This window comes from Aulonocara stuartgranti (genome assembly GCF_965226115.1).
Source record: "Aulonocara stuartgranti genome assembly, chromosome: 4".
NCBI lineage: Eukaryota > Metazoa > Chordata > Actinopteri > Cichliformes > Cichlidae > Aulonocara > Aulonocara stuartgranti.
Window position 1 is genome coordinate 10,902,837 of NC_138942.1, and position 12,654 is coordinate 10,915,490.

The window sequence follows — 12,654 nt, forward strand, 5'->3', positions numbered from 1 at the left end:
TATGAGTTTGGACATGCACACTGGCATAGCTGGACTGGCCATCGGGCGTACCGGGCATTTGCCCGGTGGGCCGCTGGCGATTTTTTGTTTTTATGGGCCGATGGATTTTTTATTTTATTTTATTTTATTTTTAGGAAGGGTATATATAATGAAAGGTGTTGGATTGGCCAATTGGTCATGATCGACTCTGGGCTGGACCAATTACAGCCGAGGAGGCCGAATGCACCCGCCCCCTTGTTTAGCAATCACGTGATTTTCGCGCATTGCATGCCGGGAACTTGTGGCAAAACAATCCAAGTACCGCATCAAATGCAAGCATTTGCAACACCGCAAAACGTTCATTCTCCGGTTCCAATACCTTCTTGTTTTTCTTTGCCGCACAAAAAAGGAATGTACAAAACGAAGGAGAACAATGCCGGTCCGTACAAAGACAGACTCGACGAAAAGACAAAGAAAAGATACGAGGAAAAATCAAACCAGTGAAAGGGTCAGACCCTTACGAGCACACAGAGGGACAAAATACGTTAGCGTGCTGCCCAACTTTCACCACGCTCATATTTATAATCATACGGTTGTTGGAGTGAGTGCACACACTCATGAAGTTTAGTAACTTCAGGTCACTGCAACAAGCCCAGGAACAGTTTACTGACGGATGGGTGCAGGACCTTGAAATGCACCGTGTAGAACGAAAGACCATCGTACGAACAAAGGTAAGTTTACCAGTCTCACAAATCGTCTTCATAGATACACATTCGTTAACTGTTTATTAATAGGACCTTTGAGCTCAACGGTAATTAATTAGTAGTGGAAATAATTTCTGGTAGGCATTACAGAAATGTAGCAGTGACAATAATACTGTATGTTGTAATCGCACTGGACAATTAGTGATACAAAACAACTGTTTTATCCTGTGAATAAACGTATATGTTTTTGTCAATGTACCATAATAACAGAAGCGAAACGCAATATTGTGTCAGGACAATTCACTATTTATGCACAATAAATAAAGGAGCATAGCGACAATTTCTGTTCAGCGCCAGACTTGCTTGTAACCTATATCACCAATTATGTTAAGAAAAATGATGTATTAACGACTAAAAACTCTGACCTTTGTGGGAATGCTTGGAGCAGACTAACCTGTGAACTGGAGTGTTCTGGGAGTTATATTTGGTATATCCAGACCATCCGTCGGCTCTTACTTCGGAAACATGGCTTAAAACATTTCTCTTCAAGGACATAATCCGATTTAAAAAAAAACGATCGGCTTCCCGTGGCTGTCATGCGACCGGCTGTTGCAGTTAATAATACAACAGCTTCTTGCCATTTTTTGTGTTTCTTTTTATCGCTGTGTAACTGAGTTCAATTGAAAGCCTGCGTGCGCTAGTACGTCTTGCCACAAGTTCCCAGAATCCTTTGCGGTTTTACCCCTGAATGACGTCACATTTTCAATCTTTATCCTGGTGGGCCGGTCTCTAGTCAAAATGCCCGGGCCGATTTTTTTGTCCCAGTCCAGCCTTGCACACTGGGCACTCTCGGCGGTCTGAGTGAGACGCTGAAATTCAATTATCGGGGCATGGGTACAAGTCACACACAGACATAAACAGAGCACCACCACCATTACCTGTGCACACAGTAGCCTGTATTTCATCTGCCTTGACCTGCAATTGTAAGGTGGGCAAGCACATGCGTCACAAGCAGTTCTCCTCCCAAAGCGCTGACCGCTGACCCACCGGTCCAAAACTTGTGCATACAATACTTTATGAGTATTTTTTGTTTCTGTGGTTTATGCCAATTTATGACACAGAACAACGTAGTCAAAGCTGAACGACACTGAACCTTATTGAAAGCGAGAATTCGGCTGACACCGCGAAGGGAAGCTGCCAAATCGAGTTGTTTTTGCCAAATTTGTTGGTTTACCAAATGAAAGAGCAAAAACAGAAACGCTTTATCATGCTATATATTTTTTTTAATTCAAAGTCATTTGCATCTTAAACTACTGTCTCTTTCAGAACAGTGACATTTTAATAGTGATTTATTTTCTAGTTCTTGAAAAATGTCTGCGCGTGTGTGTGTGTGTGTGTGTGCGGACTTTCCCCCAACACTATAAATGAGCTCACGCATACTATAGCAGAAAATACATAGCTTGAGCAGTACAGATTTCTTTATTTAAACCTCATTAAAACATGATTTAAAAACAGAACATGTGATGGTCCTCTGCAGCTCTCTAGTAGTACTGCCTCCTCAGGGAGGACACCACCACTGCCAGGAACTTCTGGAAAGCTGCATGGACCTCAGGAGTGAAGTCTTTACCCCACTGAGCAGCAACCACAATGGCCAGGAAGTCACCCAGAAGCTGCAGGACAACACAACATGCATGAAATAAATCATCAACACACACACACACACACACACACACACACACACACACACACACACACACACACACACACACATATTACTTGGGATGCAGTACCATCATTTCTGCATTGCTTACCATGAAATTGTCAGGGTCCACCTGCAGTTTCTCAGAGTGCAGCGTGCTCAGCTCTGTAAATGTGGCCTTGATGTTGTTCTTCACAACTTTTTCCAGACCTTGCATTACAACCTTCCGTGAGCAGCAACTTTTGGATTTGATGTGATGGCAGCAGCATTGTAGAGGTTTCCAAAGCCAGCGAAATACCTCTGAGTCCAGGGGTACACAATCAAAAACCTGAGGAAACAAGAACATTTGGATAAATCACATTTCTAAAACAAAAGTATATGTTAATGCACAAAATGTGCCCTCTTATATTTGTAAATTTACATACAAGCATAAAAACAGCTTTATGCCGATGATCTTACCTGGAAATAGCTGCTGGGCCAACGACTTCATAGTCGATCTTGGAAAAGATGTCCTTGATTGTGGCTCGCTCGAAGTCTGTCCATGCAACCATTTTGCCTTGTTGACTGTTGCGCATATCCTACTTTGGTCGGCAGGTCACCACATGCAGCTTATAAAGGAGCCATTTTGCTCCACCCAAAGATATGTAGCTGGGTGGAGGTGGGCAGTGGGATGACTTGTAATACTTCTTTGCTGAATGAGTATTAAAAAGAAGTAACAAAACAGCTTTTAGACTTTTATAACCCCTGTTAGATAATGCATCGGTCAAGCCGCTTCTGTGTAACGCTTTGCAGTTCTGTTTAATTTCCACCATCAAAATGAATCAAAAAGAAGTTTTTGTAAAGATGGAAATTAATTTTTTTAATCAAAGGTTTCCAACACTGATAAGGAAAGCTGTAGCATTTTTTTAATTAGATTAAAAGTATATGGTGTTGGTTGTATGATTTAATAAGTGATAAGGCAAAAAATGGGGCAAAATGTATTAATTCTGAAGCAAACATGATTTTGTTTGTTTTTTTAATCAAATAATTCAATTTGAAACTTGTGCAGAAAACTAGACTCTATTATAAACTTCCACTAGTTAAAAGTATTTCCCATTTGACTCCGATATTAAACAAGTGAGCAAATATGAAGCCACGATGGCTAAAAATTTCAAAAGTTGGAATCCGTGTTTCTTCATTCCCACCCACTGTGATACAACACTGAACAACAAACAATAGATCGCATCAAAACATTTCACTGGCTCTCAAATACAAGTGCATAGTTTTATATCTTTGTTATGAGTTATCCTGAACTTATGAAGATTTTATTTTGTAGTCTGTTTATCTCATGGGAGGTGTTTCGTATCATTTTGAACCTGTCCAAACACCAGTACCTTATCTGTGAGGTGGGTCGGGTGTGTGCATTTCCTGTTTCGTGTATAAAAACCTCCACAGTTTGAGCTGAACACAGCAACTCCAACCAGAACAGCAACAACATGCAAGATGACCAGTCTTTCTGCAAAGGACAAGAACACAGTCAAAACCTTCTGGGCTAAAGTGGCTGGCAAGGAGGAACAAATTGGCTGTGATGCTGTCTCCAGGTAAATATGGCCCCACACTGCCTACAAAAACCTGCTCCTGCATTTCAGTCTTTTACTCACTGGTTTGTTCTCTTACATTTTTATCCAGGATGCTGACAGTGTACCCTCAAACCAAGACTTATTTCTCCCACTGGAAGGACCTGAGCCCCGGCTCTGCCCCGGTGAGGAAGCACGGAGCAACCGTGATGGCTGCAGTTACTGATGCTGTCAGCAAAATTGACGATCTGACCGGAGCTCTTCTGAGCCTCAGTGGGCTGCACGCCTTCACTCTGAGAGTGGACCCTGCTAACTTCAAGGTACAGATCATTATTAAATCAGGACAGCATTTCTCAATGTAATTTTTATCCATGTTGTGAACATTAATCCAACCAGAAATTAAAATCTAACTCAGCTTTCATTTGATCCTTGGGTAGCTGGTTGATCTGAAATGATGATCTCTGGTTACCAATAAATAAATAAAAAGTACATTCATTTCAATGTGATCATCATCTTTCCACAGGTTCTGTCTCACAACCTCCTCGTGGTCCTGTCCACCATGTTCCCCGACGACTTCAGCCCTGAGGTCCATGTGGCTGTGGACAAGTTCCTGGCTGCTGTGGCTCTCGCCCTGTCTGAGAAATACAGATAAACTGCACACAGGAGCAGAGGACTGCATTATGTGCTTTCATACGTACTACTACTCTGACTTTTAATAAAACATTGAATGCAATCAAAGTCTCATGGTCATTAGTGTGGTGAAGATAGTCTTTTACTGTGAGCACATAGGAGGAAAGAGGGTTTAAGATAAAGAAACATTAAAGTTAAAGCATTCAGCTCATGCTGAAGGGTCAGTTTCAGAACCGCAGAAGCCTTTTTTTTAACTTTGTATTGACTGCACTGTTTTAAATATAGAATACTTTTTACTGTGAGGACATAGGAGGAATTGTGTCATTACTATAAAGGTACATAACAGACAAATTCCTTCAATTTCTGTGATTATTTAATTGCCAAATTCCCAAATTTAATTCTTACATACTTAAGGCACTGACTGCACCAATGTTGGATCCAAAACTGTAAAGAGGTAAACAGGCTTACAGACTTTGTGAATACAGTTTGACAATAGAAAATATTCCCTCTGCTAATACGATGTTTTTGGAAGGTGGTGATGCTGCATCTCAGAAGGCATTTTTACAGGTCTGTTCAGATAAATAGAGAATGTTCCAGTGAAAGCTTCTCCAGTTTAACTTTGACCTATTATCCCAAATTTTGTCATCCTACCATTAATTAATACTTTCAGTTTCAGAGTTTCAGTCATGTTTCAGAGCTCATCACAGTACAGACATAGTTTTAGTGATGACTACAAATGATCTTCTTATGGCTTCAGACAGTGAACTCATGTCTGTGCTTGTCCTGCTAAACATGAATCTACTATTAATACCTACAGCATCCTCTGATCTCTGTAATAAAATATCATGATCAACTCTATCAAATGTGCTGCTTTGCTTTATCTATCCATGAAGTCAGATAACACAGTTAGTTAAATTGCAGGAATCTCTTAAAGACATAACGACCTGTGTGACCTCGAATTTTCTGCTTCTAAATTCATATAACATAGAGGCTATTGTACTCAGCTGAGGCTATTGTAATCTTAGAAATATGTTGTCTAATCAGATATTTACTCTGAATGGCATTTCCTTGGCCTCCAGTAACACTGAGGAGTCTTGGAGTTGTTTTGACCTGAATATTTCCTTCAATGGGCACATTAAACAAATATATAGGACTGCTTTCTTCCATTTGCGGAATATCACTAAAATTAGAAACATCCTGTCTCAAAGTGATACTAAAAAACTAGTTCATGCGTTTATTACTTCTAGGCAGGACTACTTTAATTCATTATAACCAGGATGTCTTGAAAACTACCTGAAAAGCCTTCAGTTGATCCGCTGCAGCGGGAGTACTGGCAGGGTGTAGAAAGAGAGAGCATTTTTCACCCACACTGGCTTCTCTTCATTGGCTCCCTGTTAATTCCAAAATGGGAATTAAAACCCTTTGCATTACATACAAGGTATAATCAGGCCTCTTAACTCAAAGACCACACAGTACAATAGAGAATTTCACTCTCAGACTGTAGGGTTACTTGTGGTTCAGAGCGTTGAAAACAGATTGGGAGTCAGAACCTCCAGTTTTCAGGCCGCTCTTATAGGAAACAGCTCATAGTTTTGAAAAAAAAGAAAAAAAAGAATTGAAAGTAAATTTGCATCCGAACTCAATGTGTTTTGTGCTTTGCACATTTGAGTGTATCCTGTCAGGTTGTGCAGTTTGGTCTTGATAAGAAGCATGATTAAGAAAACATGTACAGCCACATCTTTAGGAGATCTTTTAACTCAGTATGTAGTCAAAACGTGGTTTTTTTAATGTTTTTTTTTAAAGGACTATCGCGTCAGCCACACAAGTTGCGTACAAACCTGACTATCCTGGCAGGTTGGGCAAAAATGCCCCTTCTGTCATTAACACGAATATAGTAACACTCATTACCATGCCACGCCACCTCACCTCACATCTCAACTCTCAAGTCTAACCCTTAAGTTTATATTACACTAAGTGTGCCACATAACAACAGATGGCAACAAAGAACCATATAGTTAGCTTTTAATAAAGTCTACTATATATACTAACAGCGCCAAAATCGCGCGTTTTACGCATGTGTCTCTCTCCGGAAACAGCTTGACACCTAAGATCAGCGAGAGGCAGCTGAAGGAGAACCGATACACGTTTTAGATATAAGGGCGAACCCCTCCTTTAAAAATCGTTGGTGAATGTGTTTGGATAAATGCAGGTGTGTGACCTTTGATAAAACCGATGGCTTAGCAGAGGCGCATTTATATTTGGCTTGTCTTATTGCAAACTATCCCATCGTACAAAACCGGAAATATGTGTGAAACAGTTCACATACACATCACACGTGCAGAAATATTATTTACTTATTATTTATTTTACTTGTTTCAGTTTTGTTCTGCTTTGTTTAATCACACTTTCAGCATTATTGAAGATACGAAATATGATCGGCTTTGCTAAATACTTAGGGTGAGAACTCAGTGTATCATTCCAGAACATCATTCCGTATTTTACCATCCCACGCTCGTTCTGATAATCCACTAAATGGACAAAAAGCGCTGGTTCTCATTGAATTCGAGTGTTTTTAGTGTCTTTGTCATATGTTTATAAAACCAAGCATCTAGCCATTCAGTTTGCCTCTACAAACATTTGTGAAACAATTGGTGGTACGACAGTTTGTGAGATTTCGTTCCTTCCACATATTCCTCGATTAGCTGTAAGTGTTAATACGGCAAAGTAAAAGTGTTTAGGAGTCACTTTGTGGCAGAGCAAGTAAAGTGCAGAGCAGAGTGGCCGAGTGCTGAGGCGCACAGTGCGTAAAAGTCATCAACCTTCTGGTGACTTGATAAATGCAGAGCTCCATATCTCCTCCTTTTTTATCATTAGCACAAAAACGAAATCAAACAGAGATAATGCGAGGCTTCAGATCCTATTAATCATATGAAATGGTGCATATGATGGTCACTGTAATGACATCCCATCATCTAAAATCAGTCTTTCCTTAATTGCATCTTCCATTGCTCTGTGATTTTCTTTCCACAACTGTACTTCTTTTTTATATTTTAATAGCAAGTTATTATTTTATTACAGCCCCCTTTTCCCACTGCTGTAATTGTTAAGATTCTGAGTAAATAATTCGAATTTTTTACTAAAGACAGTGGGATATTTGCAACTCTTTTGCAAACTCAATTAAAGCCAACACAGTTATCCATCTGTATTTTAATTCCTGACTTGTCCTATTTATCCTTATTACTGTACCCATAATTGATTTCATGTTACATCAGTCATCTGGATCAATTATAATTAAATAAGCAGTTACTTGTTTTTGGATGTTTGCAACAGTTAATCAAATCAAATCAAATCAAATCACTTTTATTGTCACATCACATGTGCAGGTACATTGGTACAGCACATGTGAGTGAAATTCTTGTGTGCGAGCTTCACAAGCAACAGAGTTGTGCAAAATACAATAATGTAAACAAGCAAAATACAAGAATGGCTACATCTGAAACTAATAAATATATGTACAATATATAATAGTATATGCATTTCTGGATGTGTATACTAAATATTTTTCTACATGTGTGTGTGTGTGTGTGTGTGTGTGTGTGTGTGTGTGTGTACACATATTTTACAAATTAAATAGAGTAAACAATGAATAGAATATATAAAATAAATAAAATATACAGAGTGAGACATGTGCAAAACAGTGGCATTACTGTACAGTATGGAGTGCATAATGTTAAAGTTCCAGTAGTGAAGCTGAGGTGTTAAGAGCCAAATAAAGCCACATAATTAATTTTGTTTCTCTCTGGTGCTAGTAAGATCATATTTTTTTATTATTATGATCAGATTAGGTTTTTTCACATACTACTGTGAGCAAAGAATCATGACTGGACTTTCTGAAAGTGAGTTATTTTTCAAAGAAAATAACAAATGAGTAAGATCTTTTTTAATCGACTGATCCATGCTACTCGTCTCAAACATTGTTTATAACATCATTCTCATAGGTGTTTTCTACAGTCATTGGTGTGGACTAAAGGAATATCATAGAGTTATGCTTATGTTCTTAGAAACTGTGGCCTGTGCTTATATGGATGAAGGCTGCATAAAAGTTATGTTTCACTGCTAGGCCTGAAGAAGCCTTACAGACAGCAATTTGACTAGTTATGCTCTGTAGGGCCACTGAAATAGACCCACTGTAAGATGTTGCCCATTTTGATAAGTCTTCTGCTTAAGTAAGCATCTTAAAGATATTTTCATGAACCTGTTTCATCACAGCGTAGCTGTGCTTTAGCCAATTTCTGCCTTTACAGGGAGTGCAGAATTATTAGGCAAGTTGTATTTTTGAGGAATAATTTTATTATTGAACAACAACCATGTTCACAATGAACCCAAAAAACTCATTAATATCAAAGCTGAATGTTTTTGGAAGTAGTTTTTAGTTTGTTTTCAGTTTTAGCTATTTTAGGGTGATATCTGTGTGTGCAGGTGACTATTACTGTGCATAATTATTAGGCAACTTAACAAAAAACAAATATACAGTGGGGCAAAAAAGTATTTAGTCAGCCACCGATTGTGCAAGTTCCCCCACCTAAAATGATGACAGAGGTCAGTAATTTGCACCAGAGGTACACTTCAACTGTGAGAGACAGAATGTGAAAAAAAAAAAATCCATGAATCCACATGGTAGGATTTGTAAAGAATTTATTCTTAAATCAGGGTGGAAAATAAGTATTTGGTCAATAACAAAAATACAACTCAATACTTTGTAACATAACCTTTGTTGGCAATAACAGAGGTCAAACGTTTACTATAGGTCTTTACCAGGTTTGCACACACAGTAGCTGGTATTTTGACCCATTCCTCCATGCAGATCTTCTCGAGAGCAGTGATGTTTTGGGGCTGTCACCGAGCAACACGGACTTTCAACTCCCGCCACAGATTTTCTATGGGGTTGAGGTCTGGAGACTGGCTAGGCCACTCCAGGACTTTCAAATGCTTCTTACGGAGCCACTCCTTTGTTGCCCGGGCGGTGTGTTTTGGATCATTGTCATGTTGGAAGACCCAGCCTCGTTTCATCTTCAAAGTTCTCACTGATGGAAGGAGGTTTTGGCTCAAAATCTCACGATACATGGCCCCATTCATTCTGTCCTTAACACGGATCAGTCGTCCTGTCCCCTTGGCAGAAAAACAGCCCCATAGCATGATGTTTCCACCCCCATGCTTCACAGTAGGTATGGTGTTCTTGGGATGCAACTCAGTATTCTTCTTCCTCCAAACACGACGAGTTGAGTTTATACCAAAAAGTTCTACTTTGGTTTCATCTGACCACATGACATTCTCCCAATCCTCTGCTGTATCATCCATGTGCTCTCTGGCAAACTTCAGACGGGCCTGGACATGCACTGGCTTCAGCAGCGGAACACGTCTGGCACTGCGGGATTTGATTCCCTGCCGTTGTAGTGTGTTACTGATGGTGACCTTTGTTACTTTGGTCCCAGCTCTCTGCAGGTCATTCACCAGGTCCCCCCGTGTGGTTCTGGGATCTTTGCTCACCGTTCTCATGATCATTTTGACCCCACGGGATGAGATCTTGCGTGGAGCCCCAGATCGAGGGAGATTATCAGTGGTCTTGTATGTCTTCCATTTTCTGATGATTGCTCCCACAGTTGATTTTTTCACACCAAGCTGCTTGCCTATTGTAGATTCACTCTTCCCAGTCTGGTGCAGGTCTACAATACTTTTCCTGGTGTCCTTCGAAAGCTCTTTGGTCTTGGCCATGGCGGAGTTTGGAGTCTGACTGTTTGAGGCTGTGGACAGGTGTCTTTTATACAGATGATGAGTTCAAACAGGTGCCATTCATACAGGTAACGAGTGGGGGACAGAAAAGCTTCTTACAGAAGACGTTACAGGTCTGTGAGAGCCAGAGATTTTCCTTGTTTGAGGTGACCAAATACTTATTTTCCACCCTGATTTACAAATAAATTCTTTACAAATCCTACCATGTGAATTCATGGATTTTTTTTTCACATTCTGTCTCTCACAGTTGAAGTGTACCTCTGGTGCAAATTACTGACCTCTGTCATCATTTTAAGTGGGGGAACTTGCATAATCGGTGGCTGACTAAATACTTTTTTGCCCCACTGTATACCCATTTCAATTATTTATTTTTACCAGTGAAACCAATATAACATCTCCACATTCACAAATATACATTTCTGACATTCAAAAACAAAACAAAAACAAATCAGCGACCAATATAGCCACCTTTCTTTGCAAGGACACTCAAAAGCCTGCCATCCATGGATTCTGTCAGTGTTTTGATCTGTTCACCATCAACATTGCGTGCAGCAGCAACCACAGCCTCCCAGACACTGTTCAGAGAGGTGTACTGTTTTCCCTCCTTGTAAATCTCACATTTGATGATGGACCACAGGTTCTCAATGGGTTCAGATCAGGTGAACAAGGTGGGCATGTCATTAGTTTTTCTTCTTTTATACCCTTTCTTGCCAGCCACGCTGTGGAGTACTTGGACGCGTGTGATGGAGCATTGTTCTGCATGAAAATCATGTTTTTCTTGAAGGATGCAGATTTCTTCCTGTACCACTGCTTGAAGAAGGTGTCTTCCAGAAACTGGCAGTAGGACTGGGAGTTGAGCTTGACTCCATCCTCAACCCGAAAAGGCCCCACAAGCTCATCTTTGATGATACCAGCCCAAACCAGTACTCCACCTCCACCTTGCTGGCGTCTGAGTCGGACTGGAGCTCTCTGCCCTTTACCAATCCAGCCACGGGCCCATCCATCTGGCCCATCAAGACTCACTCTCATTTCATCAGTCCATAAAACCTTAGAAAAATCAGTCTTGAGATATTTCTTGGCCCAGTCTGGACGTTTCAGCTTGTGTGTCTTGTTCAGTGGTGGTCGTCTTTCAGCCTTTCTTACCTTGGCCATGTCTCTGAGTATTGCACACCTTGTGCTTTTGGGCACTCCAGTGATGTTGCAGCTCTGAAATATGGCCAAACTGGTGGCAAGTGGCATCTTGGCAGCTGCACGCTTGACTTTTCTCAGTTCATGGGCAGTTATTTTGTGCCTTGGTTTTTCCACACGCTTCTTGCGACCCTGTTGACTATTTTGAATGAAACGCTTGATTGTTCGATGATCACGCTTCAGAAGCTTTGCAATTTTGAGACTGCTGCATCCCTCTGCAAGATATCTCACTATTTTTGACTTTTCTGAGCCTGTCAAGTCCTTCTTTTGACCCATTTTGCCAAAGGAAAGGACGTTGCCTAATAATTATGCACACCTGATATAGGGTGTTGATGTCATTAGACCACACCCCTTCTCATTACAGAGATGCACATCACCTAATATGCTTAATTAGTAGTAGGCTTTCGAGCCTATACAGCTTGGAGTAAGACAACATGCATGAAGAGGATGATGTGGACAAAATACTCATTTGCCTAATAATTCTGCACTCCCTGTATACCTTAAAGCAAAAATAAGAGCCTGTTTTGTGATCCCTTTACTCAATCCCTTGAATATGCACGGGCACAATGTAACATCAAAGTTTGGATGATTCAGATCTTGAATTTTGGGGCCCTTTAAAGGCCCAAAATTTAAATATAGAATCTGCAGCTCATTAGCCCATATTGAGCTATACTGTCACAGAGAATGTTTAGCATTACTGTACACATTACTGTACGTGTTTTCTCTGCCCAAGTCAGAATGAACTGTTGAGTATACTGCCATATTATTAATGTTATGTACACTTGATGTTGGACTATACCAAGAAGAATACCAAGATACTAAAAATACATCCCAGTACTGAATGCAAATTATCATATTTTTAGACTATCAGAAAGTCTTTCTTTATATAGCTTTTTTTTCAGAGCACTCATAACTTCATCAAAACCACGTAGGATTTTCAGAGCTGAAAAACACAATTAAACTGTATTTTTTTAAAAAGGCCAAGAAAACAAAAGAGACCAGCCCCAGTTGTTTGCGTTAGGACTCCCTCTAGTGGAACCTGTGGGGTTCTATATGCAAACTGTTTTTACCTTGTTTTTACATGACTGAGTGGAACTTACAAGACAAC

At 40.1% G+C, this 12,654-nt stretch overlaps 1 protein-coding gene, 1 long non-coding RNA gene and 1 pseudogene across 4 annotated transcripts; 1 reads left to right on the forward strand and 2 right to left on the reverse strand.

Moving 5' to 3' along the window:
• Positions 1 to 134: 134 nt before the first annotated feature.
• Positions 135 to 4,675, forward strand: LOC309704833 (hemoglobin embryonic subunit alpha-like). The gene is made up of 4 exons (XM_082530290.1): positions 135 to 710; positions 3,817 to 3,962; positions 4,051 to 4,258; positions 4,462 to 4,675. Exons 1-4 carry the CDS (start codon positions 597 to 599, stop codon positions 4,588 to 4,590), a joined length of 597 nt encoding a protein of 198 aa, XP_082386416.1. The 5' UTR covers positions 135 to 596; the 3' UTR covers positions 4,591 to 4,675.
• On the reverse strand, positions 704 to 4,105 carry LOC309704834 (hemoglobin subunit beta-like; annotated as a pseudogene). Its single transcript, XR_014280852.1, has 3 exons — positions 4,019 to 4,105; positions 3,756 to 3,877; positions 704 to 2,710 (listed from the first exon to the last, which is right to left on the reverse strand). The product of XR_014280852.1 is annotated as a hemoglobin subunit beta-like (transcript).
• Positions 4,271 to 12,160, reverse strand: LOC309704843. Of its 2 annotated transcripts, none has more exons than XR_014276383.1 (4): positions 10,827 to 12,160; positions 5,862 to 5,959; positions 4,477 to 4,573; positions 4,271 to 4,384 (listed from the first exon to the last, which is right to left on the reverse strand). It is a non-coding gene; the product is annotated as an uncharacterized lncRNA (long non-coding RNA). The 2 variants fall into 2 exon arrangements; XR_014276384.1 differs by lacking the exon at positions 10,827 to 12,160 and adding an exon at positions 6,407 to 6,482.
• Positions 12,161 to 12,654: the final 494 nt, after the last annotated feature.

What these genes read in the sequence shown, in the direction of transcription:
- LOC309704833 (XM_082530290.1), top strand. Translation starts at nt 597, where the DNA reads ATGAAGTTTAGTAACTTCAGGTCACTGCAACAAGCCCAGGAACAGTTT. An exon ending in GGCTGTGATGCTGTCTCCAG is followed by an intron (nt 3,963 to 4,050) that starts GTAAATATGGCC and finishes ATTTTTATCCAG; the next exon opens with GATGCTGACAGTGTACCCTC. An exon ending in TGGACCCTGCTAACTTCAAG is followed by an intron (nt 4,259 to 4,461) that starts GTACAGATCATT and finishes ATCTTTCCACAG; the next exon opens with GTTCTGTCTCACAACCTCCT.